Below are 26,259 nucleotides of genomic sequence, written 5' to 3' on the forward strand. Positions count from 1 at the left end.
ACCATATGTATCATTCGTAAGTCTATGCAATGTTTTTAGACAATCTTAGTCTGTTTAGAGTATTTGTTTTGCCCAATATCTGTACTTTAGCTCAACATAAATTAACACGAAAAAACAAACAAATACATAAACGTACATATTTTATTGGTGAACAACCCAAAGACGCCACGCCGTTAATATTGTCCACAACTTGTGGAATTTACAATAGTTCCACGTGATTGTGCACTCTCTCTCTCTCTCTCTCTCACACACACACACTCTCTCTCTCTCTCTCTCTCTCTCTCTCTCTCTCTCTCTCTCTCTCTCTCTCTCTCTCTCTCTCTCTCTCTCTCTCTCTCTCTCTCTCTCTCGATTTTGTTTTCGTTTATTTTTCTTATTACCGACATTGGTGGCGACGTGGTTAAGTTATTGACCTGAAGGTTGCAAAAGGCTCAATGGGTAGGTGTAAACCACTTGCACCGACCAGTGATCCATAACTGGTTCAACAAAGGCCATGTTTTGTGCTATCCTGCCTGTGGTTGCAAGGAGTTGGGTTTGCATCCCTGTAGCGGTGCAACATTTAATATGCACTCCCCAGTCATTATTATACGTATAATATGCACTCCCCCAGTTACTATTAGAATTTTATAATACACATTCCCCTTGTATTATTTGCACTCTCCCAGTTATTATTATACATATAATATGCACTCCCCACTACTATGTTACTTTTGAGTGATAATAATTCAAGTGCTATTTCTAAGGCCAGTTTGTTGTCTGAAGAAGAGATATGAAGAAAACATACATCCCGTTATACACGCATTCGGCTTGAATCTACCGGCCTCGGTGGCGTCGTGGCAGGCCATCGGTCTACAGGCTGGTAGGTACTGGGTTCGGATCCCAGTCGAGGCATGGGATTTTTAATCGAGATACCGACTCCAAACCCTGAGTGAGTGCTCCGCAAGGCTCAATGGGTAGGTGTAAACCACTTGCACCGACCAGTGATCCAAACTGGTTCAACAAAGGCCATGGTTTGTGCTATCCTGCCTGTGGGAAGCGCAAATAAAAGATCCCTTGCTGTCTGTCGTAAAAAGAGTAGCCTATGTGGCGACAGCGGGTTTCCTCTAAAAACAGTGTCAGAATGACCATATGTTTGACGTCCAATAGCCGATGATAAGATAAAAAATCAATGTGCTCTAGCGGTGTCGTTAAATAAAACAAACAAACAAAAATCGGCTTGAATCTAAAATCTATTGAAAACACACACACACACACACACACACACACACACACACACACACACACACACACACACACACACACACACACACATTAACCAAGAGGTGGGATCCATTCGATCACAACACATGATGAAGAAAGGAAGGAAATGTTTTCTTTAACGACGCACTCAACACATTTTATTTACGATTATATGGCGTCAGACATATGGTTAAGGACCACACAGATATTGAAGGAGGAAACCTGCTGTCACCACTTCATGGGCTACTCTTTTCGATTGGCAGCAACAGATATTTTATATGCACCATCCTATAGACAGGATAGCACATACCACGGCCTTTGATGTACCAGTCGTGGTGCACTGGCTGGAGCGAGAAATAGCTCAATGGGCCCACTGACAGGGATCGATCCCAAACCGACCGCGCATCAAGCGAGCGCTTTACCACTGGGCTACGTCTCGCCCCTAACAAATGATGAGTTATTATTTTTATTTTGCCCCCCTGATTTATATACCTAACACACTCGTCTAGATTCGCCACTGTGATTTATACCAACTTTTAAAAAGTGCACTGGTCATACAAACATAAAAAACACACCAAAAATATAATTAGGTGAGTGCATAAAAAAGTATTATAGTCTACGTATAATCCCAGATGTTCTCAATGGCACCGCCGAGGGACCATTAACAGAATACTACTGAATTAAACAATCAGATAACAGTCGCAACGCAAAAACTAATATTCTCTTGCCAATAAACCATTACATTTGAGGTGGTTTACAAACATTTCGGCAACAAGTATATTGATTAAAAGAATAATACAATTAAACATTCAAATAACTAAATAAGTTTATAACACATAGTTAATCACTTTCACACATGTACACTATAATATACAGGTAATATAATCAAACTTACAAATAAGTAACTTACGAAAGATAAATGTTTTAAAACAAGTCGTTAATCAAATTAATAAATGTACATAATTTCTTTATATTTGATATTTTTGTGGAGTTCAATAGCTGACTTAAAGGGACATACCCTAGTTTTTAAACACTAAGGCATATTTGTTACTATTAGAGCCGTTTTTTGATAACTGAAATCATACTTTACTTAGATTTTATTGTTTAGATTATCAATTTCCGTACATTCGAAGTGTTTTTGGTTATCCTGGTGTTTTTAACATCACAAAATACCTTTCTCATATTTTAAAAAACGCACGTTCGTCTGAGAAGTAACAGTTATGGAGTCGAATTTTAGTCTATTTTAGAAGGTATTTCACCATTTCAAAGTCACAGATTCATGTTTCATTGAAATGTAACTTTATCCAAATGTGTTGCAGGTTTGCAGATTAACTAAACTTAGTGTTAATTTTTACGTGTTGAAACTAGGGTATGTCCCTTTAATTTAAAGGTGTTGGGTCTAATGTCAAAATATTTCTTTTATATGTACTTCTTTCATTAGTAAAATGAGGACACTGAAATAATGGAACTCATCACTAACTGCAATGTTACAGAGAGGGCATATTATATCTTGTGGGGGTTTTTTTTCATTATTCTGTCATCTGCCTGTTTCAATCGGTAGATACTGATTGCTTGTTCTGAAGCGGCTAAAAATAATGCGAAGTTTTTCAAGCAAGTACAGAAGGTAGTTTTCACATTAATTTTTCGTTTTAAATATCCTATAGGTAATGCATTTTGGATAAGAGTTTTAGTTATCATTCCAAGCGTGTAGGTATTGATCTCTTAGTCGTTCAGAAACTCTACGAATAAAAGCTTTTTTATTTAAAATGTTTTAGTTTAACCAGTAATTACCCAAAGTTAGTTTTGGGTGTCTTTCCGGTAATCAACGTAGCCCAAAAACTTAGCATCCTAATTTTTATCTTCATATCTAATGGAAAAGCTCCTAATTCTCCGTAACTCGTGGGCAGTGGTGTACTCTTTCTTAGCCTCAATATATCTCCATAGTGACTATATCAGATTGTATAACCAGGCGAAAAATCATGTTTATATGATCTACATATAGCACCTAAAACACTAGAAGTCAAGAGTAGAAGGTTATACCAGACTTTTCTATGTACAAGTATTGTTATATTTGTAAACCATACTCTTTATATTCAGCATGTTGCTTTTACATGTAGTTATATACAACATAATGCCTAATGTTTTCTCCCAAGGACCATAATGAACATTTGTAGGGGGGTTTTTTTTATGGCTAGACAATATTAACAGTAACTGGAACACTGGAAAAATAAAAAAACATTAATGAGTTAAAATGCACACAAATGTACATAAATGCGCGCGCGCGCACACACAGATATATATATGTGTGTGTGTGTATGTGTGTGTGTGTATATATGTGTGTGTGTGTGTGTGTGTGTATATATATATATATATATATATATATATATATATATATATACATATATAGTCACAATATGTTGATTATGGTTACTGGGGGTGGCAGGAGTCGATTGTATACAATAAACAAATCAGGGAAAATACAGGAAATTTTAATTTGAAAATTCAGTGGGTACCCTGTATAGACAATCTATATTGCTTTATAACAATTAAATGTGTACATATATAATAACTGATCCCTCCAGTTTGCCTCCCACCCCAGTTACCGGCCTCTCCTGACGCTTATGTTTCGAGGACTTGTTTATATCCATCATCTTAAAATGGATCAGCAACATTATGAAATAATGCCAGACCTGACAATTGACAGGACAAAGATTTTCCTCCATCATGATTTGATATTCATTTGGTATATTATTATTAACCGCAAGTTAACCAATGTCAGATATATGCCCATTTTTCAACCTCTATACCTATAATGGAAGGTTCACACATCGCTATAAACTAGTTATCTGACATAACAGGAAAGTTTCAGGTATATATAAAATATGGATGGAGATATTTGGCCCAATATCTGGTGATAAGAAAATGACAGGAAAACAATACAAAAGAGAAATGAGAGCAAAAACTAGCATCTCAAGCTCTCCAACGTTTAATCGTTTTGCAATTAATGCTTTTCATAAACAGAAATGCAGCAACATTCACCAGACTTTTTTTAAAGCATGACAACGATGTATGTTCCTATTGTTCACAAAATTTAATATTAACCAGAATGCTAATTTCGAATTTTTATTAATGGTTTCAGTGTTTACAAGGGCAGTGCTTGGCGATCACTGGGATCAGTATCTGTACTCGTATTGGTACATGTTGCCATGGTTTTATAGATATATGTGTATGATCACATTAACTACAATTTAAGTGCACTGTCTATCATGCAGATGCTCATCGGTTGCTACATGAAATCCTTCGTGAATGGTTGTGTGTAATTTTATGGTCAAAAGGCCCAAAACGCCAAACTGCAATATAGTACAATCAGGTACAATCCTTGAGTTGAATAAGACATTTTACACCGACTATTTACAGCATACAAAGCCGGCCTGGAAGTGAAAACTTTGCTGATCATAAAGAATGACTTGCTACCCATACCGGGCGGGACGTAGCCCAGTGATACAGCGCTCGCTTGATGCGCGATCGGTTTGGGATCGATCCCCGTCGGTGGGCCCATTTCTCGTTCCAGCCAGTGCACCACGACTGGTATATCAAAAGCCGTGGTATGTGCTATCCTGTCTTGCTACTAAAACAAAAATGTAGCGGGTTTCCTCTCTAAGACTATATGTAAAAAATACCAAATGTTTGACATCCAATAGCCAATGATTAATAAATCAATGTCCTCTAGTGGTGTCGTTAAACAAAACAAACTATTTATTTTGGATCCACCATCTTGTTTTTCATCTTTTTGGTACAAAACTAAATTTTCAACAGATTTTTATGAATTAAATGTATCCACATATATGTTAATGTCAAAACAAATCCTATAAAGATCGTTGGGATACTTTTTATTAGGCAATTTTCCGCCATTTTCTTTTTGGCCATTTTGAACTATAAAACATAATTTCTCAGATAGCCAACATATTTTTGGGGGGATTCAGCATAACAAAATTAGGTTAAAAATCTATGTTGGACCAAATCCTAAATAAATGCCTGTACATGTCACATTTCTGAAAAATGGGACCAGACTATTAATGGATCATGAATAAAATGTCCACAAATTAGCAACTGATATCGTTATGACTAAAAACAAACAAAACTCTATTTCATTAAGATCACAAATATTTATTGATAGAAAAATATAAATATATATAAATTATTTCACACCATTCCACCGATGTGAAATAAATGTTTTTGTTATGAAATGCCGTAAATTCACACCACATTTTGGCAACACACAATAATCAAGGGTACCATGTATTTTTAATTCCTAATAATTTCGATTTATAATCATACCTGCCACACCCCTCCCCCAACACGACTACATGACCAGTCTTCCATTCCTCGAATAAAAATTAAGAAAAACATTCCCGCTACATGACAGTACGTCTTCAAGTACCAGGGCCGTAGCTATTTTGTTTTACTGGTTATTGATATTGAAGTTTTAAGTATGTAAGCTCCCTGAAATGACTGCAAAATGCAAAATGCCTCTGTATTTCAAAATTTCCGAGAGGGGTGGGGGATGGGGTGGAGGCATGCCCCCCCCCCCCCCCCCCCCCCAAAAAAAAAAAATCCTAACTACGGCCCTGCGTACTTTATGGATGTATGTGATTCCTAAACGGTACATGCAAAAGCCCAGAAATATCAACATATTGATGCCAGGCGCGTGTAGAAATTTATGCAGGGAGGGGTCTAGCCTGTAGCGAGAGGAGTTTATAAAGGAGTCGAGTGATGCTCTCCCGGGAAATATATTGAAGCCCTCCCCTGCACACGCGCCTGGGTGCGTACCAATCAGTCACATTAGGAGACTGTCTTGGGCTATTTATTTATAGACATTATGATAGCCAAGAACATTGGATGGCGAACGTTCGAAAATTAATATTCTAATCTAGAAAATTTAACATTCAACTAAAGTTATTGTACTGGGTCCCGTTCCACGAAGCGCTAAGATAGCTAAGGATATAATGCATTTAAGGTGATCTTTGGGCTAAGATTGTTTCGTGGTAACTGAATAACTCATGTCACAAGCAAAACTGTTTCCTAGCTATATTACAATTATTATTATTAATATTATTATTAATATTATTATTATTATTATTATTACTGTACCATGTACTACCATTACTATTACTACTACTGCTACTATTATTATACTACTACGACTACCATTACTGCTACCACCATTATTATTATTACTACTACTAATAATACTACTACTGTTACAGTTATTATCAATTAATATCATATACAAGTAAATACATGTATTATGTATTATCATATGTTATTATTTCATCCTCCTGTAAATCATCTTGTCACGTTTATACTATTTATTATGTATGTTCCTCTAACGCCGTTGTGGAACGGCCTGAGTGTAATAAAGTTCTGTTCTGTGGACCGGGCGTCGAAGCGATCTTAGCGCCAAGATCGTTAAGGGGATCGCTTCGTGGAACGGGACCGGTTTTTTATTTTAAAGGACTGTAACTTCAAAAGGACACAGCCAACAGGGTGCTGACTGCCATGGATGCTGTCGCTAAAATGCCAACAGTAAATAAAATCGCCCTCGCCGGCTGAGGAACAGCTAGCAGATAGACGACCGTGTGAGCCAATCGTGATCCGGCAAACAGCCGGAAGTGCAGGAGAGCCGAGGACAGACTCGGACCTGTAGCCACGTACAGCAGACCAATCAGGACAAACGGAATGACGTTCTCAAGGTCGTTTAGATGGCATCTGGAAAAAAAATAATACTTTTTTAAATCAAAAATTACTCCTCAACCATGACATTCCAGGTAGAACATGACTCAGTAGAAAGTCCCCTCCACTACCCCCACCCCCGGTTTCCAAAGTACCACTGAACACTGTATTAGTGTTTGACGTATGTATGTAATAAATTTATTTATTTGTTTAATTGTTGGTCTTGGTCAACTGAATGTTTTTTGTGAATATTTTCATATATATGTATATGTATATATATGTATATGTATATATATGCAATCCTTAAATAATCCTGCATCTGTTCCTTTTTACCGGCCTCGGTGGCGTCGTGGTTAGGCCATCGGTCTACAGGCTGGTAGGTACTGGGTTCGGATCCCAGTCGAGGCATGGGATTTTTAATCCACATACTGACTCAAAACCCTGAGTGAGTCTTCCGCAAGGCTCATTGTGTAGGTGTAAACCACTTGCACCGACCAGTGATCCATAACTGGTTCAACAAAGGCCATGGTTTGTGCTATCCTGCCTGTGGGAAACGCAAATAAATGATCCCTTGTTGCCTGTCGTAAAAGAGTAGCCTATGTAGCAACACCGGGTTTCCTCTAAAAAAACAAAACAGTGTCAGAATGACCATATATTTGGCGTCCATTAGCCGATGATAAGATAAAAAAATCAATCTGCTCTAGTGGGGTCGTTAAATAAAACAAACTTTACTGTTCCTTTTTATTTTAGATGTTCTCCTTTTTTCCAGTTGCTGAAAACCGTATACTACTGGATGGTGCATATAAAAGATCCCTTGCTGCTAACCGAAATGAGTAGCCCATGAAGTGGCGGCAATGGGCTTTCTCTCTCAATATCTGTGTGGACCGTAACCATATGTATGACGCACTATAACCGTGAATAAAATGTGTTAGTGCGTCTTTAAATAAAACATTTCCTTCCTTCTTCTCTTATACTACTGTGCCTTGATTTTCTTCTCTCTTTTTGTTCTTGTCTTGTCTTGTCTTGTCTTGTCTTGTTTTCTTTTTTTTTAACAGCAATTCTGATACAAATAATGGGAACCGATATTAAATATTGCAGAATGTACATAGAAATAAAATTGGTTTCCCAAGTAAAAAAAAAGAGTCAAGTTTTATGTCGCATTCTGTCCTACATACCTCCGTATTCTCTCCACACCAGGATTATTCGTAACCAGTTTTGTCTGTTTTCCGAAAGAGCTAGCATCCTCGGGATTAATGAACACCTGTAAATGAAATAATAAAAACTTTTTATAGGCATCACAAAATTACAGCAACTGGAATGGGGTCATACATTAATTTCCGTTTTCATCGGGAAGGGCGTCAGTGCATTGTCTTCAACGTTGGATGGGCAATGCTGTCCCTCCCTACCATTCTCGACGCCCATGCTTTTATTCACCAAGGTGAATCCATTACCTCTCGGGCAAATTGAAATGAGTTCCGAGAAAACAATTTTATCATTCAAACTTTTTTTTTTTATACTGTCCTTGTTATAGGTCCATGATCATCTGTAATAGCCAGTGTAAAAAACCCCTAATTAAAACATTTTTATTCAGGGCACAGTATCTCACGCGATCCAATCGGTTACGTAATGAACCATTCTATTCTAAAAATAAAGAGTTACAAACTTAAGGATCATCAGAACTTTATTCAAAATACAAATATAATCGGTTACCTAGGCGAAAATCACGCGAACAGAGTTCTGGTAACCAAAGCTTTTAAAATATTGTCCCCCATTTATAATCAACTGCTAGTGGAATGGTGACGACAACATTGTCCCCCATTTATAATCAACTGCTAGTGGAATGGTGACGACAACATTATCCCCCATTTATAATCAACTGCTAGTGGAATGGTGACGACAACATTTATATTTCTTAACAATTATAAATTAGGTTTAGGACATTAGACAAACCTAACCTCAGAATTATATTTCAGATCGGGGGGGGGGGGGGGGGGGGGGGGGGGGTGGGGTGGGGGGGGGTTACATATTTGATTTTTAACTGGCCCATTGAGTTCAGAACAACAGATGACTGAAAACTACCTTACCCCCTATTCGCGAATGCCAATGTGATACGTTTTATTAATTTCTGAATAGACGAACACAAATTTGGCAGAAGGTCACGGATAAATACAACTGAATTGATAAGGAAAATTATGACATATATAAGACTAAAGTTAAACTTTGAATAATAGGTACATGTACACGGATATAATCATTACATTTTTTAAATAGATCTGTAAAACACTTAATTTTCGCGGGAACTAAATTTTCGCGTTATTGGCACAAAGACATTTAGCGCGAATTTCAGGATTCCGTAAAAAAATTAAACCCAACAGATTGTGACGAGTTAAATGTTGTAGATGACCCGATAGTGACAACCTGCAACTACTGGTATTCAGCAGCATGCAAATGAACACGGGTGACACGTGATCAAAGAAAAAACCCAAATCACTTTAAATATTTTAATTTATTACAAAAACACAGCGCTAAATGCAATGGCTGAAGTTAATCAACTACTGGTACAGGCGGCAGGAATATACACAATGGCAATAGTGTTTTTGTGGTCAACAATTCGCGAACTTCTCGGTTCTGTGACCTTTGAAAATGTCAAAAAGACACAAAGCTTTTTAATCGCGTGGCTGCCCAAGTTGTTTGCGGGTCTAGGTCACATATACGGGTCGATGACGTTCTGGATTCGTTACTCCAATGGGTTTCCTTGTGGGTTACATCGGTCTGTTTTTCCGGCGTAGATTACTTGGAGTGGTAACATGTCTCCACTTTCGGTGATCGCTAACAAAACAGAAATCTGTCGTTTGACAACACCTGATATTGTCACCGGTTTCGCGACTCTCTCTTCCATAATCCGTTAGAGCCCATTGGGGAATTCGGGATTCGAGTTTCTTCCTGTAGTGCTCGAAAATGATCAATGTAAATATATTTAACATATAATTATGAATGTTCTTGTATTAGAGCGGGAATCTTTGACTACTGTTTGGGAGGCATATACTGCGCAATATTGATATAGATTGAACTGGTATCCTCCCATTTATGGTATGGGTAACTATATTTACGTGCCCCTATCCACGAAGGTTCAGGCACGCCCAATATTGACTCCGGAGCAGATTGGGGGGGGGGGGGGGTAAGTTTTGAAGTGGGCGGAATTTGGAAAAAAGCCATTTAGTAAGCGCGGACCGAATAGCAGACACTTCATAAACAGAAGTAACACCGAGTGGGAGCCGTGTTCTGATTGGCTGAATTTCGATTCCTCGGTGAAGCCTGTTTTTTACCTAAGTCTACAAAGAGTACTGCATACCGATACATGTCTGGACTCTATAATTTTAGCCAAAAAAGGTTAAGACTGCTCGGCCGAAAAGTTTTAAGGTGATTTTGAGCAATTGAACGGGCGCCAAAATAAAATGCGTTAGACTATTTATAAAAAAAAATAAACATAAGAATTTTGAACTGCGTTCCAAAACATTTAAAGTCTAACTAGCCCAATAAAAGAGGTTAGTACTCACGGAGGTAAAGGTTGTTAGGAGGTTGGGGGCTACGGCGAGCCGATGAAGTCGGTGGCGTCCAGTAGTGGAAGAAGATCACGCCGGTAGGGAGAGGCTGCTACCATCTTTGTGATGTGACTGTACTCTGTCCCCGCCAGGATTTTGAGGACGCGATGTAGTGACGGGTTGTCCATCTCCTTAAGTAGCAGCGCTTGATTGTATCTTCCCTTCCGGCGAACGGTGACGCAAACTGCAGTGATATCCACGTCCACCTGGACTCGATGGACAGCAAATTCCCCTTCATCGGGCTCGGTCGGTAGCGGAAGGTATGCGCTATGTTTCGGCTCCTAATGAGGCTGGCGCACGTCCTCGATGTTTGATCTTCATCAGCTGTTGGAACCGCGGATGGAGTTTGCCGGGTTCAGTGTCCATGGTCCCTCTGGTTGTTCATCTGGATTCGGCGGTTGAGTGAGTCGGGCGACTTGGCTTGGCTGGAGTGGCACTCGGGGGAGTGGTCGCCTGTTAACAACAGCCGTCCCGGGCCTTCTCAACGGGTGCCACCGTTTTAATCGGCGACAAGTCCGAAGCCCAGAAAACAGGCATATGACGAACTCCAAGCTGACTCGATGGACGGCTTATCACGGGCTCCGACTTTGGCTTGGCTGGCGTGGCACTCGGGGGAGTGGTCATCGCCCTTCCTCTTAACAACTAACGTATGCAAAGTAATGGCAGGCGGATCGGGTCGGATCAGTTGAGTCCGGCATATTTCCTCGGTTCCTGCAGAGGGGACGTTGATGACTGGGGCCGAGACCACTTCCATCTTCGTCTTCCTCTTCAGTTGGGCGGCGTTGGGCGATCCAGCAGACGGAGTCGCTGCCGGCGGTTTAGCCGCCGGTTTTGTCTCCCCCTGCGCCGCCGCTGGCGCACGTCTCCTCTTCCTCCACCTTCCTTTCTTCGGTGGTACCGGGTCCCCGTACACCAAGGTCACGGAGGCCCGTGACCCGGTGCACGATACCCGGTACTCTAACAGCATTCCGTAGGATTTGAGCAATCCCCCCAGGTGGGGGGGCAGATCGAGAGAGCAAGGGCTGACGTCCGTCTTCATCGATAAATAATACAGAATGCGCAACTGAAAATTTATTACACGTCCTATTTCTTACACGCCTTATAACAACATGCATGGTTGAGTGAACTGCTAATCCCATACCTTCTACCTAGTATGCAATAATAGACTCACCTTATAACAACATGCATGGTTGAGTGAACTGCTAATCCCATACCTTCTACCTAGTATGCAATAATGGACTCGCCTTCTATTAACAATTAACACACAATAACAGAACATATATTCACATTTATTTATTATAAATTATCTATTTACTATGTCATGATAGAGAATCTATGCATGTGGCTGATGTGCTGTAAACTGGAATAATATTGCTCACGGCTTCAGTTGTTAACAATTAAGACCGTTTTAGAAGTAAAACCGTTTATGAAGTAAAACAATACACATGGATTTTTAGTTTAAAGGCATACTGTCACAGATTACATTAACTTTTACAGACCAAATCTAGCTATTGCATCACTTTATCTACACCATGATGGAGTGAAATCCATGTCAACCCTCTCAGCAATGTAAGTTTTTGAATTATGGATCATTGCCATAATTCAATAATTTTTTACAAAATAAGTGGTGGTTATTTAAATGGTTGAATAAAGTATATTTAGGGACAAATCAAATATATATATTATTAAGTAATACTGTGTTAGGACATGTAATAGGTCAATGGTCTGTGACAAATATGCCTTTAAAACACGTGTTAAATTCCCGATTTACAGTATTCATACCAATTTACAAATGCATGTATTATCATTGATTAGTACTTTACCTTCGTTCAAAAGTTTATGTCGAAATTATTTCCTTTTTTTAATATTATTATTAAATAGTCCGATCCTCTCTTCTTTCTCTTATTTATTTTTGGACTGTCCTTCTAAAATGCTCCAAATTATATAAATATTCGGCCGAGCAGTCAATTCTTTTTATTTTTGGCTTGTAATTTTTTATTATTCTATTAACTTATTACTAATTGATATTTTCAAAATTCTGCCCATTTTCAACACTAACCCCCCCCCCCCCCCCCCCCCCACACACACACACATCCCGAGTCCGGCCAACGATCTTATCTAATTTCTTTTTGACCACCCGTTCTAATCTAGCGACCAAATTTAATGAGTAGAATTTTCTTTATTAATTATATTAGAGATGCGCATCAAAATTTTAAAGGCCCACTATTTAATTTTTGGATGTAAATTTCAAAATTGTCCCCTTAATTAATTTTTTTTTTTTTTCTGACCCGGGACAAGCCCCTGGCTATCCAGAGACAGGCCCCGGGACGGACATGCTCGAAACTCTAGTGGTATATGAGCATGTAAAAATTATTCGCACTCGCACTCGGGATGGGCGTGTTCGAAACCCTAGTGGTATATGGGCACGTTAAACTAGTTATCATCATCATCATTAAACGTGACTACTAACAATCGTATATTTTCTTCTTCTTTCCGTTTTTTCCTAGCACCGACTCGCAGCTGGTTACGGATAGTCCCGAGGTGACATTCGGTAAGTTCCGGTTCGCACATTTATCCGTTAGGGTACCGGCCTCGGTGGCGTCGTGGCAGGCCATCGGTCTACAGGCTGGTAGGTACTGGGTTCGGATCCCAGTCGAGGCATGGGATTTTAAATCCAGATACCGACTTCAAATCCTGAGTGAGTGCTCCGCAAGGCTCAATGGGTAGGTGTAAACCACTTGCACCGTCCAGTGATCCATAATTGGTTCAACAAAGGCCATGGTTTGTGCTATCCTGCCTGTGGGAAGCGCAAATAAAAGATCCCTTGCTGCCTGTCGTAAAAAGAGTAGCCTATGTGGCGACAGCGGGTTTCCTCTAAAAACAGTGTCAGAATGACCATATGTTTGACGTCCAATAGCCGATGATAAGATAAAAAATCAATGTGCTCTAGCGGCGTCGTTAAATAAAACAAACTTTACTTTTATCCGTTAGGGTATGCCACCTTGGGATGACACTCCCGATGGGAGCCGACACTTCTTTCGAATTAATTAACCAATAAATATACTATTCATTCCTCACTCCTTCTATTTTCCTTTTCCTTTCTTTTTTTCTTTAACCCTTCTATTGGGTCTAGTTGGCCTCAGATTACAGTTATCTTCCCATTTGGTTGTCCAAAAATCCGGAAGTTTCACCGCGCAAGTAGTCTGCTGTTTGACTGTGATTATTTCACGGCAGACAGCTATGAAGTGGCAACTGTTTGACTGAAGTGACAGGGGATAGCATGTAGTTTGTAAACATGTGTAACTTGTTGACATTGAAGACTTGTTTGTGGTAATTCCGGCCCATGCAAAAGTAGTGCTTTTTGTGTAAAATGGGTGTACTCCGGCCTGGTTTAGAGGGTGTGTCTGTTTAAACCAATATGCTGGGAGAAAGAGCTGGACAACAGGGGTTGTCCTTTTCAGGGTATGTGTCCCCCATGCAGGCAAAGGTACATACAAAACATCACGGGCCTGCTGATATTAATAAAAAATGTTATAGCCACTAAGGCTATATAGAAACATATAGCTAAATTAATTGTGGTCTGAGGCCAGTTGAATTGGTCTTGTTCTCGCGACAAGACCAACCAAGGAATCCAATATCAACCAATGATATTGTTGCAAATTATGGTGTCTGCTAGTCGATCCCGACAGGTATATGCGCCGCCAAGCCACGGTGACGTATCTCACACTCACTCAGACAGTCTAACAATAGGCTTACCTGAAAGTTTTTGTCTACCAGCGGTACGCGGATCGACTAGCAGACACCATAATTTGCAACAATATCATTGGTTGATATTGGATTCCTTGGTTGGTCTTGTCGCGAGAACGAGACCAATTCAACTAGACCCAATAGAAGGGTTAAAGAAAAAAAGAAAGGAAAAGGAAAATAGAAGGAGTGAGGAATGAATAGTATATTTATTGGTTAATTAATTCGAAAGAAGTGTCGGCTCCCATCGGGAGTGTCATCCCAAGGTGGCATACCCTAACGGATAAATGTGCGTTATACAGGGGGAGTCCCGGCGTACCGGAACTTACCGAATGTCACCTCGGGACTATCCGTAACCAGCTGCGAGTCGGTGCTAGGAAAAAGGAAAGAAGAAGAAAATATCATACGATTGTTAGTAGTCACGTTTAATGATGATGATGATAACTAGTTTAACGTGCCCATATACTACTAGGGTTTCGAACACGCCCATCCCGAGTGCGAGTGCGAATAATTTTTACATGCTCATATACCACTAGAGTTTCGAGCATGTCCGTCCCGGGGCCTGTCTCTGGATAGCCAGGGGCTTGTCACGGGTCAGAAAAAAAAGAAAAAAAAAATTACGGGGACAATTTTGAAATTTACATCCAAAAATTAAATAGTGGGCCTTTAAATTTTGATGCGCATCTCTAATATAATTAATAAAGAAAATTCTACTCATTAAATTTGCACGCTGGATTAGAACGGGTGGTCAAAAAGAAATTAGATAAGATCGTTGGCCGGACTGGGGATGTGTGTGTGTGTGTGTGTGTGTGGGGGGGGGGGGGGGGCAGGAAAATATCAATTAGTGTTGAAAATGGGCAGAATTTTGAAAATATCAATTAGTAAAAAGTTAATAAAATAATAAAAAATTACAAGCCAAAAATAAAAAGAATTGACTGCTCGGCCGAAAATTTATATAATTTGGAGCATTTTAGAAGGACAGTCCAAAAATAAATAAGAGAAAGAAGAGAGGATCAGACTATTTAATAATAATATTAAAAAAAGGAAATAATTTCGACATAAACTTTTGAACGAAGGTAAAGTACTAATCAAAATTATACCCAGGTGATTTTCCAGTCTTATATATTAGTTATGAAAATCCCTGGAATAAAAACCATAAAAATGTGTCAGTATTACCATGACCTGTTATGGTAGTCAAAAAATAAACCGGTAGAAAAAAATCTCTAGACACAATAAATGTGACACAACACCCACACGTGTGATATAGATAGAAATAACTGAGATAAAGTACAACTCTATTCCTAACTGGTTAATAATATTACTCACAAAATTTTAATACAGACTAATACTGGTACCTACACAATAAAGAATAACCCTTTACCTAAGTGCTATTTATATATATATATATATATATATTATATATATATATATATATATATATATATATATATCACAGCCTACAGACCCGGCAGCACCGTCGGTATAATTATTAAAATATTTAAAAGTCACATCAGATCGTCAGACTTAATTACGCCGGACTAACGATCGCCCTTCCAATATTTCTCGCAGATATCTCTAAAACCCTAGTATGTAAAAAAAACCGCCTGGGGTACAAGGCGGCAGAGGTATTTTTTCTCAGATCGTAGACTTACTGACGCCACGCCAAATCACGGGTTAAAAACCGCTTAAGTGCACCTAAGTGCATATAAAACTGCACACGGCCCTCTAAAACAATTAATATCGCCACAGGCGAAAAGAAATTAAGAGCATGTACTGTCACAATAAGTCTTAGTTGTTATTTTGTTTTTGTGTTGTTGTTTTTTATATAAAGATAATCTTTAAAACTCTAAAATCCTTAGGTTATAGTGAATACTAATAATTAGCCTAACAGTGTGTTTAAAAAAGTGTGGGAAATACAAGTATAAATCGAAAAGCGTAAGAGTCCGGTGTTTAGAACGTCGCCATTCGTGTCTGCTGAAATTGTCTGCTAGCGTAATTGTCTGCTAGAATCCGCTCGGTCATACACCTACCTTGTTTGTTATTCGGTATGCGGCAGTGATTCCACTCATTAACATCATTTTCAGTACAACAATAGTTGCATAAAATACAAAGTTAGCAAAAACCGGGTTCTCGGTTGTAAAAGGAGAATCTGTAACCATTTTGACTTTTGTTTTGGTAACAGTACTGTCAATCTATGTGTGGCTCTAAGTTAGAGTCTAACACAACGATAATACGACAAGACAAGGCCAGTTCAAAGATCAAAGGTCAGAAACGTTTGATACGTTACCTAAATCTCACCTCAATCGGCGCACCTTTCAAACTGTTGTTCTCAATTTCGGTTTTGGATCATTTTGCGGTAAAACAGAATTAATGACTTTAGTTTCCAATAATACATTTATATGGAACAATATTTCTTCTGCTCTACATAGTCTTTGTCTATCGTCTGCAGGAATATTGGTAAAACCAATCTTATAAATACTGAGCCTACTGGTAAATTAACTAGGAAGTGCCCCTAATTTTTAAACACTAAGGCATATTTTTCATTATTAGAGCTGTTCGTGATCACTGAAATCAAACAGTACTTATATTTTATTATTTACTATCTGATTATCCATTTCCGTACAACCAAAGTGTTTCTGGTCATCCTGGTTTTTCTAATACCACGAAATGCATTTTAAAATATTTTTAAAAATGCACATTTGTCTGAGAAGTAATGGTTATGGAGTTTTTATACTATTTTTAAGGGTAGTTCCCTGTTTCCACGTCACATAATATTGTTTCACTATGTTGTAACTTTATCGAAATGTGTTCCAGGTGTATAGATTAACTAAACTTAGTGTCCATTTTCATGCGTTGAAACTTTGACGAAACAGCACATGCACTCATGATCACTCGCTCACTGGCTTAATCCAGATACCGACTCCAAACCCTGAGTGAGTGATCCGCAAGGCTCAATGGGTAGGTGTCAACCACTTGCACCGACCAGTGATCCATAACTGATTCAGCAAAGTCCATGGTTTGTGTTATCCTGCCTGTGGGAAGCGCAAATAAAAGATCCCTTGCTTCATAACCATATGTCTGACGCCATATAACCGTAAATAAAATGTGTTGAGTGCGTCGTTAAATAAAACATTTCTTTCTTTCATTCACTGGCATGCATCCATACATGCATGAACATTCAGGAACGGTATACATCCATAGATCCAAACACAAACATACACACACACGCACAGCGAGAGAGAGAGAGAGAGAGAGAGAGAGAGAGAGAGAGAGAGAGAGAGAGAGAGAGAGAGAGAGAGAGAGAGAGAGAGAGCCAGGTTTGCCCACTGTTTCTTGCACGTAAGTGGGATCGACCGCATAGCTTGTAGGCCCCATGCATCCTTTTTATGGATGTCTCGATAACTCAGAACAAATCGTAGCAAGTCTGCATGAGAGAATTTGTGAGGCCAGAAAGGATTTAATTATCTTATTCGCTAGTGCATCAATATCTATGTATGTAATAGTCAAACCCGACATACATACAATATATAGATACTCATACATTATAAATAATTGGTTCCCTATAAAAAGGGGTGTTAAACAGGGCGATCCACTCTCACCTTACCTGTAATAAATAAAGACATATCTGGTATACATATTGTAAATGGAAATCATGTTATATGTCAATATGCTGATGATACATAGTTTATATTGGATGGTAGTGAAAAGTAATTTATGAGTACTATTGATACTCTTAATCAGCTAACCGGCCTTGGTGGCGTCGTTTTTAGGCCATCGGTCTACAGGCTGTGTCACGGGGATTCTATAATACCCGTAACTGAATAAAACACGATTGTCCAAATATCTCTCCTAACTGTATATCTATTAGATCTCTCTGTAACAGGCGGTATATACCCGCTGTGGCTCGTTTCTAGGTATGATCAGAGATACGATCTTATATAAAGTATATATTATATAGCACGTTTAGTTCACTAGAAAACACAACAAAAACACAATACACTTTGGAATCTGTATTAACCTACGCTGACAAATGTACAGCCGCAGTAGTTAATTAATAACAACAATAATAACAACCCAGAACTGATCACTTAATTAGTTAATCTCTAGGTGTCTAGTTTACACAATATGCTAATCACTTCACCGTGACACAACACCCACACGTGTGATAATTGAGAAACGCTTCCAGGGGAACTTAATTAATAAAGGAATTACAACACTATTCCTAACTGGTTAATTTTTAATTAACCCTTAACTACTCATTCAGTAACTTTGTAACACAGAATTAATACTGGTACCTATCACAATAAAGACAATAACCTACAGTTTACCTAGGTCCTCTAGGATGACTGGCTAAGCTTTATATTACCAAATACTCGTATAGTGTTAGAACAATAAGTCTACGATTTACTTCGTCAGATGACCGAAGACACTGTCTAAAGAATATTGGTATAATACAATATTAAAATATTTAAAGTAACATCAATCACATCAAGGTTATACAACAGAGCAGAAATAAAATATTTACCAAAGTCCAAACGGACAACGTTCCCGGGAAGCCTTCCTTTTTGGTTCTCCTCGATATCTCTAAACCCTAGCTATTTATTATAAAATCAGAATATCGCCTGGGGGTACAAGGCGGTCCTCCCCCTATCATCTGATATTCCACCTCTCACAGTCGGTATATTTCTCTCTGATCGTCAGTCTGGAGGTCGCCAATCCGCGAGCAATCCCCTGGCCATAAACAGAACTACCGGAGATATTACGTAACTACTAGCCACATGGCCTCCACACCTGCTCTGGGTGTGTATTAGAAAAGCTCGATGACCGTCGCGCAGAAGTATTACGTAACAAGTTGCCCACCTGGATAAGTGCAATTTGGAACTGCACACGGCTTTCTAAAACAATTAATATCGCCACAGGCGAAAACAAAATTAAGAGCATGTACCGTCACAGGCTGGTAGGTACTGGGTTCGGATCCCAGTCGAGGCATGGGATTTTTAATCCAGATACCGACTCCAAACCCTGAGTGAGTGCTCCGCAAGGCTCAATGGGTAAGTGTAAATCACTTGCACCGACCACTGATCCATAACTGGTTCAACAAAGGCCATGGTTTGTGCTATCCTGCCTGTGAGAAGCGCAAATAAAAGATCCCTTGTTGCCTGTCGTAAAAGAGTAGCCTATGTGGCGACAGCGGGTTTCCTCTAAAAAACAGTGTCAAAATGACCATATGTTTGACGTCTAATAGCCGATGATAAGATAAAAAATCAATGTGCTCTAGTGGCGTCGTTAAATAAAACAAAGATTTTACTTAATCAGCTGTTTGCTAGTTTATCGGGTTTTAAACTAATCTACGAAAAGTCAGGCTATATGGATTGGCTCCAAGTAGAATAACACTACAAGATATTTAACCAATCTCAAAATTTAATGGAATCCTACACATTAAAAGATACTTGGAATCACTTTTATTTTGAAACTTAAGGAAATGGTCAATTTGAATTCCAATAATAAGTTGTATGAGATAAAACAAATCATTAATAAGTGGATGATTCGAATTATAACTCCACTGGGGAAAATAGACATTATTAAAGGGAAATTCCTGAGTTTGATGCAATTTTTAAGATGTTATCGACTAAAAGAGACTTTTTAACGATTGTAATTACATATCAAATATATTGTGTTGCATAAAATATTAGTGGCTGTATATTAAACGTGTTTCTGATCGTTCTAATATTTGTACTAGGTTAAATTACATTCTATTTCCTAAAATAAGCTTTTTTTCGTACGTATGCAATTATTTGAAGACAAAATCCAGTTTCGGCTTCTTACAAATATTAAGACGACCAGAAACACATTGAATATACAGACACTGATATTCTAAACGAGAAAATATATTTAATATGTAAATTCAATCGTAGAACTATTTTATTATTGTGAAGCATCCTACAATGCAGCAAACTCAGGATTGTCCCTTTAAATCATTGCTTATTTCTAAACTGTATAATACTCTTTTCAATTGTTGTTTTTTAATGGAATAATAATAAAAAAATTGAAGAGAGTATTATTGAGTTGGGAGACAAAATCACCTGGGGGATTTGGTAGAGTCAAGAACAAATAATTCAGTTTAGAAATAAGCAATGATTTAAAGGGACAATCCTGAGTTTGCTGCATTGTAGGATGCTTCACAATAATAAAATAGTTCTACGATTGAACTTACATATTAAATATATTTTCTCGTTTAGAATATATTGCCTCTTTAAAACTGACATGGATTACACATTTTTAATGAAAAATACTAAATGAAAAAATATACTTTTAGCTGAGTCTTCACAAAAGGCATTTTCGTTTAATTCTGGCAAAAAACAAGCCGCGTGTGTGTGACGTGTGTATGTGCGTATGCGCACGCGTGCGCGCGTGTGGTGTGGTGTGTGTGTGTGGATCGATGACTGTATTAGTCCAAGCTCCAGATTCTGTAGAGGCGCTATTTGTAGTTGGACCTGACATAGTGAGCTGCAGAAGCTTTCTCGTTATTTTATCATTTGTACACATCCCTTTAATTTATGGAATGACTTAAAGTTTATTTCTGTATATGCAGACGATTGGAAAGTGGACCTTCCCTGTTTAGGAATAAATGAGAGGGGGGAGGGGGCATATTCCTGCGGTTATAATACGCAAAATAATGCTTAAAATAGAGGTGTTTTTTTTAAATGGCTAATTTTGCGATTCAGATGCTAAGAAAAGGCGTTTAAAGCCACCCAGTTTAAAAAATTCCCCGGGGGAACATGCCCCCGGACCCCATACACATATCGTGCCATGCTTAACAATGACCGTAATCAGTAGCCCATCCCACTTTAAAAAAAGAAAACGCTCCGACGGGCCTCAAAGCTCCTTATTAATGCAGCTAGCGCTACAGAAAACTGCAGCTAATCATGTAGTGTACACTTCCGTTCGTACACTGTGATATATACAAAAACACATCATCATCATGCAAATATTAAAACATTTCTTAAGACAACATGTTAACGAGCCAATGTGTCTCTTGTTTCTTGCCCCCCCCCCCCCCCTCTAAAAATATGTCCTGGATCCGTCCATGAAAAATTAGTACAATGATGTGTGCGCTAATTTTAAAATAAGTAGGCCTATAATTACATAGTCCCTTTTTAGACATATTTTTAGAGGGGGGAGGAGGGGCAAGAAACAAGAGACACATTGGCTCGTTAAAAGGTCGTCTTAAGGAATGTTTTAATATTGAGAGACTCAGACTGTCCCGTTGTCACGCGTTACGGAATCAGATATATTATATGTGACCTATTACTGCAGATACACATTTTCATCTGCTCTGTAAATCAGATTGAAAACGACTACGATTTGAATGCTTCCCGTAGTCAAATGAAATATTTTGTATGAACAATGCACACTTGAACCGTTCCCCGTGTAATAAAAAAAAGAGGAAATTATGTAGAAAACGACGACGATTTCAGAGAGAGAGAGAGAGAGAGAGAGAGAGAGAGAGAGAGAGAGAGAGAGAGAGAGAGAGAGAGAGAGAGAGAGAGAGAGAGAGAGAGAGAGAGAGAGAGAGAGAGAGAGAGAGTGAGTGTGTGTGTGTGTGTGTGTGTGTGTGTGTGTGTGAGAGAGAGAGGGTGTGTGTGTGTGTATGAGAGAGGGTGCGCGTGAATTGTGGGATGAAATTAATTCAGCGAAATAAAAACGAAAACAGACGATGTTCATGAAGTTGACCAAAATTTGAAGTTTACTCAAAGAAAGTGTGTATTTGTCATGTATATTACCTTGTAGCACATTGTCAAATATATTGTGGTTGTTGTTGCATTCGTTAATTTATTTTTATTACTCTCTGAACGTTCGAAATAAGCGGCCGAGGACGATTTCTATAACTGAGACTAACTACCGTAAATTATTTCAAGTCCGAACCAAAATGTTACCATCGACGTCCCAAACTGCGTTCACCTAACGACAAAAACACGAATACGATATTTATGGAAATATTGTTCTACAGTTTTCAGCTGCAATACGTGAAACAAAATAGATTGTAATCAATTAACGTAAAAAATCAACAATTTGGATGTAAAACAAATTCAGGTAAACAGGAAAGAGTGCGACGTTTCTAACTGCGTTCAGGCGCATGCGTTTGCAAAAAGTATGGTAACGTGCATGTGCTGTTAGTCATTTTCCATTTTTAAAGCCACTAAATGAAAAAATATATGTTTCTTAACTATGCACCGTTGACGAATACTTAGATTAATATTTTTTTAAAAGGAAAAATTCAATTTGTCAAGCGTTCTGGTCCGGTCCGTGTTTTATCAACACACATGAATAACACTTAATGTCAATACTGATAGGCATTACGTTTATACCAGTGAATAGTTTGTAAAATATAAAAAATATTATTTGAATTGATTCTTAATTAACACAATTTATACACTCAAAATTATTTACAATTGTTATGAATGGATTATGAATACTATTCACTACAACAGAGGCACAAAAATGTAGCATACCTTTTGCAGATCGAATATAATAATTGAAAACAAATTCTAACAACAGGGGTCTTAAAAATCCTAAAAATTAAATGCTTTGGCCTTGTTGATATGGCACGTGTGAGGACATGTGACACGCACTGAATGTTAATTCATCTTTCTCCATTTTAGTCAATTTCTACGAATCATGTGGACCCGATATCGGTAATTTTAAGGAATAAACAAAAACGACTTAGTAAAATTAATGGTTTTAGGGGTTTGTAAAGTTTTGTATTTAGATACTTACTTTTCTGAACTTTATTATTTATGAAAATGTTCGTGAACTGTGAAGAAAACCCTCATAAATGAACGACATGCCGATGACAACAAATCGGATGTTGATTGCGCGAACCGTGCACAAGAAAACAAAGTGAACGGAATTGGAAGCATAAAGCAGTTAGGGACGTTGACGATAACAACTACTAAAAATTAATAAATGCTTGATTTTCACTCGCCGTAGCATTTTGACGAGTGTGATTTTTCACTCGCCTAAGCGTTTTGAGGTGTGCGATTTTTCACTCGCCTTTGTTTTTCAAAGGCAAGGACTGATTCTACCACTACACTACTAGCACAAGGTTAGCACTGTAATAGCCAGAGTACTCTGACTGTAAGAGCTAGACGGACATTTGGACATAAATACGCTCTCATTACAGTCAGAGACCAACCTATGTATTTTTGGGGCAATTCCTGACAACCAAAAAGTTGGCAAAGATTCCCGCTCTAATACCACACCAATCCTATGTTTGAAGTCAAATACCTTTACATCGATCATTTTCGAGTTAACTGATTAAAAAAATCCACATATTAATCACTAATACACATACTACAGAAAGAAATCCGACAGCACCTACATTCAGCTACGCTTCGGCAAACTCCGGACAGCAGAATTCTAACTTCGCTGACCTATATCGTGACGTTGCGTCACATGATCGCCCACTCAGCCATTCCGTCTACTAGGCGGAATAGCCAGTGATCTACGTCTCGAAATAGGTCGCCGAGCTTTGTAATTATGGCGACAAAGTGTCACGAAGTGTAGCTAAATGTGGGTGCTGTCGGATTTCTGACAGCCCAGATAACTGAGGTGTGCCCAGGACAGCGTGCTTGAACCTTAATTGGATCTAAGCACGAAAATAAGTTGAAATGTATAGAGAAAACACAAAATTGCTGCCTACCACACAGTAGGCACATTTCTGCTCTTAATACAACAATAATCCTATGTTTGATGCTAAAATACCTTTACTGTGATTATTATCAATACTAACACATTTCACATAGTAACCACTAATACACACACTACAGGAAAAAACCAGACAACACCCCTTTTTAATAATGTTCCGATTAAATATGTAGCATTAAACATACAATTATTGTTGTATTAGAGTGGGAATCTATGCCTACTGTGTATTCCGTATTTTCATTATATAGAGTTATCTCTGATGGCGGAGACCGATCATAAAATTAACCATCCAAATGTTCGTCTAGTTCTACTTCTAGAACAGCAGAGTACTCTGGCTAACCGATGACTACAATCTGTCGGAAGGATCTGCTATAAAAAAAACCATCAGTATTTGTCACGGGAAGCATTCTATTTCCTAGTCGCCCCCATCTTAAATTGTATGCCTAAAGGGTCTTCAGGGGTTACACTGGAAATAATTTAGTTCTAGCCAATTTTTGTATTTCCTTGAACATCATTGAAAAAGGACTAATTTATACCAATTACTAAATGTAGCCATGTTGTATAGTAAATAGCAGTTGGTTAATTTGGCAGTGTGCAGGGTGAGCCTTGATTTTGGAATTCATATATTTATAATTAAAATTTTCCATGCATGTGACATAATTTTCTGCATGCTTGTTATCTCATACAGTTGCACAGTACTTTTTGTACCAGGTAGCTGCCTTTTTTTCCACCTAAAATACTTGTGGGTGTCACCTGGAATTTTTGAAAGGGGTTCATTTTTGTAAGGAACAAGTACAATTTATGGATAATACATGTATTTAAGGTTTCTTTCAAAACAAAGAATTGCATACAAGAAAACCATTGGCCAAGATGGGGGTCAATTGATGATTTATAATACTGAATACATGTACTTATTGGATCGTTCTTGTTTTTCTAGATCACAAATGGGTCCGAAACGAAAAAGAACTGAATCGTATGGTAAATCTGAATTTCGACTCGATGAAAACTGTAAGGAAAAGGTCCTGAAGTTGTTTGAGAAAAATTTTACATACAGTTTACCACACACTATTCCAGGACACTTACCAGAGATTTCTGTAGGAGAGCCATGGCAGGTGGAAGAACTGGAGAAACTGAAAACGGACTTAAACTGTTTGAAAAACCGTCTGAATGACAAGGATATGAGTGAGTGGCACAGACATACGAGTGATACGAACATCGCAGGGACGGTCATTTTAGACCTGAGACGCACGCACCGAGTGGAGATGTGCACTCAAGCTTGGAGCAAGTGTTATGAAATCCTGTCATCATTTCATCTTGTGAAGATTGATGGTTCAGACTTGAACTCTGTTCATCTGTGCGAAGCTCCGGGAGCATTTATTGCAGCATTAAATCATTTTCTTGTAATCCAAGGTAAGTGTTGTTGTTAGTTTTATAAACAACAGTGTATAGTATACAATGGACATACAGAACACAAAGTAAGTTGTGACAACACATGATCACTGGCATCAAAATACATGTATGTTTATGTATAGTTTAGTTAAAAAGATTAAGTGTAAAGCAAATTAGGTTGAAAATGCATGACCACGATTCAAATCTTGGTGATTAAATAAGTTGTGAAAGTAACACCAGCAAACGTTTGTTGCATTTATTTTGCTTTTCAGTGTGTACAATATATATTAAATCAGGGGACAATATTTCGAAATCTGAGGTAACCGGAAGTCGGTTCACGTGGTTTTTACCTAGGTAACCAATTGTTCGGTTACGTGAATTATATTTGCGTAACCCATGGGTTATCTGATCAGTTACCTCAAAATTACGTTGAAATTATATTTTAAATACATAGTTTTTAGCTGAAACATAAAGTTAAAACAAATACAAAAGAAAACATTTAAAAAAAAAAAAATGTCTTTAAAGGGACACCCCCTAGTTACGGCTAGTTGTTAACCATTACGGCGTTGTTTTTCGCTATTAAACCCATTTTTTCACAAATACAATTGCACTTTACTTACCGTTTATTATTTAGAATATACATTTCCATTCACCTGAAGTGTTTTTTGGTAATCCTGGTAATCCTGGTTTTTGTAATTTACCACAAAATGCATTTTTCGTATTTCATAAAATGGCACGGGCCTCTGAGAAAAAACCGTTGAGCAGACAAGGTCTAATCTATTTTTAGACCGGATATTTCCATTTCAATGTCACAGACGTTGGTATACCACGTGACCGTTATCAT

The 26,259-nt window shown here is 38.2% G+C and overlaps 2 protein-coding genes across 2 annotated transcripts in view; one reads left to right on the plus strand and one right to left on the minus strand.

The window, feature by feature from the left end:
- Window positions 1-6,630: 6,630 nt before the first annotated feature.
- LOC121382739 (microsomal glutathione S-transferase 1-like) lies at window positions 6,631-16,581 on the minus strand. The gene is made up of 3 exons (XM_041512311.1): window positions 16,349-16,581; window positions 8,148-8,233; window positions 6,631-7,008 (listed from the first exon to the last, which is right to left on the minus strand). Exons 1-3 carry the CDS (start codon window positions 16,475-16,477, stop codon window positions 6,765-6,767), a joined length of 459 nt encoding a protein of 152 aa, XP_041368245.1. The 5' UTR covers window positions 16,478-16,581; the 3' UTR covers window positions 6,631-6,764.
- A 5,365-nt stretch (window positions 16,582-21,946) lies between these two features.
- LOC121383838 (cap-specific mRNA (nucleoside-2'-O-)-methyltransferase 2-like) overlaps window positions 21,947-26,259 on the plus strand; it is a 32,365-nt gene continuing 28,052 nt past the window's right edge. The window contains 2 exon segments of the mRNA XM_041513936.1: window positions 21,947-22,078; window positions 24,964-25,436. Of these exon segments, the coding sequence (XP_041369870.1) occupies window positions 24,971-25,436 (466 nt within the window). The 5' untranslated portion in view covers window positions 21,947-22,078; window positions 24,964-24,970.

Source organism: Gigantopelta aegis, chromosome 10, assembly GCF_016097555.1.
Source record: "Gigantopelta aegis isolate Gae_Host chromosome 10, Gae_host_genome, whole genome shotgun sequence".
In the NCBI taxonomy this organism is placed as follows: Eukaryota; Metazoa; Mollusca; class Gastropoda; order Neomphalida; family Peltospiridae; genus Gigantopelta; species Gigantopelta aegis.

Bases quoted from the DNA above. Each gene is read 5' to 3' on its own strand.
- LOC121382739 (XM_041512311.1), bottom strand. From the start codon at position 16,477: ATGGTTACAGATTCTCCTTTTACAACCGAGAACCCGGTTTTTGCTAAC. The intron at 8,234-16,348 runs GTAGGTGTATGA...TTTCATTTACAG, and splicing joins CATACCGAATAACAAACAAG to GTGTTCATTAATCCCGAGGA. The intron at 7,009-8,147 runs GTATGTAGGACA...TTTTTTTTCCAG, and splicing joins GGTGTGGAGAGAATACGGAG to ATGCCATCTAAACGACCTTG.